This window comes from Melospiza georgiana, chromosome 3 (genome assembly GCF_028018845.1).
Source record: "Melospiza georgiana isolate bMelGeo1 chromosome 3, bMelGeo1.pri, whole genome shotgun sequence".
Taxonomy (NCBI): Eukaryota; Metazoa; Chordata; class Aves; order Passeriformes; family Passerellidae; genus Melospiza; species Melospiza georgiana.
In genome coordinates, this window is record NC_080432.1 from 89759963 (window position 1) to 89764860 (window position 4898).

The 4898-nt window shown below is 50.8% G+C and overlaps 1 protein-coding gene across 1 annotated transcript; it reads right to left on the reverse strand.

Moving 5' to 3' along the window:
• Nucleotides 1–625: 625 nt before the first annotated feature.
• On the reverse strand, nt 626–2515 carry LRATD1 (LRAT domain containing 1). The gene is made up of 2 exons (XM_058020886.1): nt 2404–2515; nt 626–1856 (listed from the first exon to the last, which is right to left on the reverse strand). The coding sequence occupies exon 2, from the start codon at nt 1817–1819 to the stop codon at nt 965–967; it is 855 nt and encodes a 284-aa protein (XP_057876869.1). The 5' UTR covers nt 1820–1856; nt 2404–2515; the 3' UTR covers nt 626–964.
• Between the last annotated feature and the right edge of the window lie 2383 nt (nt 2516–4898).

The following is a 4898-nucleotide window of genomic DNA, read 5'->3' on the forward strand; positions in this document are numbered from 1 at the left end:
GCAGAATTCAAAATTGTTTCTTGCAGGATTCTATTGACCTGTATACGAACAGATATCGAAGCAGTGGTACAGAACCCACAGCTCAAGCACGAAATCCTAGTGTCTAGATCTCTGAGTATACTGTTCTCCAAAATACACCACTTCCTTTTAACCACTGAATTTAGTTTTACTAAAACAGCTGCTCACCAACTTTTTTTTATTATTATTAAAAAAAGAAAAAAAAGGCAGGGAGGGTGGGAGGAAGGAAGAGGTGGAAAGAGCTCATGCATTATGATGATATTTAGCAGAGAGCTGCAAACAGAAAGCAAAGGCAAATATTTTAAATGTGATAGATTTCAAGCAGAAATGTCAAAGTATTTTCTCCTAGTAAACAGCTTGACAGAGTTGGTTGGGACAAAATTTGGGTTGCAGCTACAGGCTGGCTGAAGCAGCAGTGTGGAGAAACAAAACAAACAGGCATTTACCCTCCACCCCAGTACCCCCTTTCTCTCCCAGTTAGAAAAGTATGACTGATGCTTTTGGTCGGCCACAAGGCAAATATTAGCTAAAATCTTATTTAGCTACATCCACATCCACAGTCCCAGATGCTTAAAACTTATCATGGATTAAAGCCATGAAATAAAAATTTAAAAAGAAATTTCAATTTGAAATTTTATTGGCATGTTGCTAAAATGGTCAACATCGATTGACAGGAGAGACTTTGTCCACATACTCTGAGAACAGCCTTCCTGCACCTCCCCCCTCTCTTTTCTTCCTCTCTCTCGCTCTTTCAGCATTAATGCTATTAAAAGCCAAACAAAATACTGGCTATGGGTGTAAAGAATGCTGGTTTTTTTTGGAATGTTGCCATGGATCCTGCTTCCAGTCGCGTCCCACGGAAGGAGGGTGCAGCCTCCTGACTCTACGGCAGGCTGGTCTCCCCGGGCAGGGCAGAAGGAAGATAGCCACGTTCTCCTGCTCCTCCCTATTCTTTCCCATCCACTATAGCCAGGTCCTTGATCACCCTCAGTTTGCCACTGGCATCGATCCTGCGCTTCTCGCGTATTAGATCCTCCAGGCTGTGGAACCTCACCGTATGCACCTTGTTCTCTGCCAAGTGGATTTTGAGATAGTACTGCTGCTGGTGCTGGGTGCCAGCAGCCGCCTGCAGCTCCCCCCCGGCTTTGAACTCCCGTTTCCCGAAGCGGCACCAGGCGGCGAAGCTCTCGGAGTTAGTCCAGCAGATCTCGTCGCTTTTTAAGCCCAGGTGCCCGCAGGCGTTCTGCACCACCAGCTCGGCCACCAGCGGGCGGAAGCGGTACCAGCTATTCACCACCCGGCCCACGTTGCCCGCGGCCGCCTCGTACAAGCTGTCCTGGCGGATCTGCCCCTGGTGCAGGTGGATGATCTGCCCGCCGCCCACGTACACGGCCCAGTGCGGCGGCGGGTGCTCCGACGGCCCCAGGTAGAGCAGCTCCAGCAGGTCCCCCGGCTTGCAGAGGGCTGGCAGGGCTGACACCGAGTAGACGCTCAGGTCCCCAGCCTGGGGGCCGCTGCTGACCTTGGAGAAGATGCATTCCTGGCCGCGGAAAGCGGAGAACTGAGTCTCGTTCAGCACCAGCTGGTGGTGGAGGTGGTGGGTGGGCGTCTCCTGCCCAGGGCTGCCGGAGCCCTTCACGCCGTACTTGTCTGGCTGGCCTCGCTCGTCCAGGTCCTCCTCCTCATCCGAAAAGAAGTAAGCCACCCCGACGCGCAGCTCGTCCTTCTCGATCCCCGAGGGGTCCCCGGTCGGCAGCTCGCTGTAATTCAGGTGGGTGATGCGATCCAGTTGATTTCCCATCAATGACAGGGCGAGGCGAGGGCAGAAATCGCCGGATCTAAAGGAGGGTGGGGTGGGCAGACACAGAGAAGAACAAGAGATGGGAAGGAGAGTGCACGCAGAGGAAAGAAAGAACGAAAGAAAAAAATAAATCAAGGCACATACAAAAGATTTCAGCGATTCCGCCCTAAGACCCCATCCCTCCCCGACTCCTTCCTACAAAGGAGAAACTCCCAGTGCGGACCCTTCCCCCTATCCCCGGGGTGCGGGGCAGGGCAGAGCCCCGACTCCGGAGCGGCGGCTCCGAGCGCCGGGAGAGTCTCCCCGCCGCCCGCCGCCTCTGCGCGGGGGGACGGAGTTGCACCGGGAGTCTCCGCTCTGCGAGGGGAGAGGGCTCCGGGGGCTCGGGGAGGCTCCGGCCGGAGGGTCCCGAGCCCTCCCTCCAGCGGTGCGCAGCCGGGCAGCGCTGCGTGCGAGGAAGCGGCAGGAGGAGCGCACGGCCCCGGAGCTGCCAGCCCTGCCCGCCCGGGACCCCGCAAAGCACAGGCAAAGAGCAGGCGATCGGCACTCCCTGCCCGAGGGGTCCCTCCCGTCCCCTTCCGTACCCGTGGTCGCCCAGCGCCAGAACCCCCCCAAACTCCTTTAAAGTCGTCCTGTCCCCATGGGCGCCGCAGAGGAAGCGCCACCCGTGCTCGCCGCCGCCACCCGGCTCCTCCGCCCGCGCCGCTGTGGGCTGCCCGGCCCCTCCGGCGAGGATAAGTAGCGGCGGCGCCGCTCCCGAGCCCGCCCCGGCCGCGCTCATTGGCCGCGCCCGGCGGCGGCGGGGCTGGGCCGCGGCTCTGCCCGCCCGGGCCCCGCTGCCGCCGACACGCCGGGCCCGCATCCCGGGCTGCCCCCGCCGAGCTCCGAGCCCCGATCCCCGGGCTGCCCCCACCGAGCCCCGGGCTGCCCCCGCCGAGCCCCGATCCCCGGGCTGCCCCCGATGAGCTCCGAGCCCCGGTCCCCGGGCTGCCCCACCGAGCCCCGGGCTGCTCCGGCCGACCCCAGGGCTGTGGCAGGCGGTGCGTCCCGGGGAAAGCAGGTTGAAGATCGTGCCCACCCCGTGAAGCTGCTGCATTGGACAGAAGTAAAAAAAAAAGACAGTAAATAAAAAAAGTAAAGAAAAAAAAGGAGAGTATTTTCTACCAAACCAACCCGCCCAGGAGGGACGCAGGTGGCCAAGAGTTGCTCTGTCCCTCGAGGCTGGAAGTGGGTGCCCCTCACCTTGCTTCAGCAACCCCAAGTTGCACCTGTGCGGTCTGAGCTGATATCCTGGGCTTCCTTTTGCTGAGGAGAGAAGTACTTGCAGAGGGCTGTTCCTCTCGCCTGTTACACTTCCAATTTTATGACGGCATGAAGTGCCTTAAGGAGGTGCCTGTCTCTTGCCGTTGTCTAGGTGTGAATTTGGGATGCTTGGTGTTTGGCAGTAGGTGAGATGACTCTGTCCACATCCGGACAATGTAGCAGTTGTGGATTGTCGTCAGATGTGACTAGAAGACATGCTATTGCATAAGTAAAAAGATGAGTTTGTCTGGCAGTAGCAGTCCACTTCCTCCGAAAATGTATAAAATCTAAAAATCTGTCATCTGTAGTAGCTACTAACAATATACACTTTTGCACCTAATTGTGCACATTATGGAAATAGAACTCAGAAATTATTTGTTCATTTCACCACTCTTCCCCCCGTGAGGCTGTGTCAATGATGGGATTGTAACCTGGTCCTTCTGTGTTCTTAGTCTTGCTACATAACTGTGTGAACTTTTGAGAAGTGAGAATTCAAATATTTAAGACACTTCATAAAAAAAATCTAATGGCATTCTTTGGTTCAGATGTGAATCATAGTGAAGTACCATTTTTAGCTGGAAGTAAATCTACTCATTTCTTTGCAGTGAAAATAGTTTTGTCATCTAGCCATAAGTATTTTTGCTTTCAGTGTTTATGGATAATATCTCTCTTTGCTGCTGTGCTTTTCCCAGTCAGTCGTCAGGTTTAGTTAACTGAGAACAATAATGTCATCACTTTATTCTCATCATAGAGAGACATTCGTCCTTAAAAACAGTGAATTTCAGTTTTCCGAGGTTCACGCTGTACACCTGTGTTCGTATGGATCAAATGCTGAATTTTTTAGATAAATGTGTTTGAATGATTCTTTTCTTTTTCCATTCAAATATTGATATAGCTGTCTTTATAGAATGGCATCTTTTTGTTCTCATTATTGTTTTTTAGCATATGCAAAGGCATCCCATCATAAATGGAGGAGAAAAAAAAAAGATGTGTTTAGTGAAATTCAAAGACTGACATCAGTTATTTTTTCACTGTGGCAGTTATACTAATCTATTGATGATTACAGACTTCCCATGTCTCATAAATCCAGGGGTTGTGGCTTGAGACTCACAGGAATTAAGCTGACTTGCAGTAGTTAAGGATGCAGCATTCATGGTCTGCAGAATCAGAAAGAATATTTGAAGAAAAAAAAAATTAAAAATTAAGATTGTTTTCTAATACATGCTTTTTAAAGTTTCAGAGGACTAATCATAACAGATGGATGTTATCTCTAGAATTGTGTAAATACATTTCTAATGATTGTCAGAAATTGTATGTTCTTTTACAGAATGACCTTCACCAACTGCAACATTTTAAATTAAATTATGAGGACGCTCTAATAGGTTTGGAGCTAAGGCTGTAAAACAGTGTTTAAATATTTTGATTTTTTAAAAATAACTGTTGATGTGTTTCATTTTTAAAGCTAGTCCAAGTTGAAAGCCATTTTCTGTAGACCTTGATCGACAGTTTCTGTTTTCTAAACACTTTACATTTTTCCCGTTTAAAGTCTGCATCTTTTTAGGTTGCACTCGCACAGTTCACACTTCCCACGTTTGCCAATCATCAAGGCTATGTGGAGTAATTTTTAGATAGTTCTAAACAAACAAAACATTATTTCATCCTTTCCATGCAAAACGGTGGAGAACAGACTGCTTCAGCAAACTGCAGGTGCAGAAGGATGGAGTCTGGGTATAGGAAAGGCTCTGCCCTTCAAAACAGGAGGAGTATCTCCTGCCAA

Excerpts from the sequence above, each read along its gene's own strand:
- LRATD1 (XM_058020886.1), bottom strand. The coding sequence starts at position 1,819 with ATGGGAAATCAACTGGATCGCATCACCCACCTGAATTACAGCGAGCTG.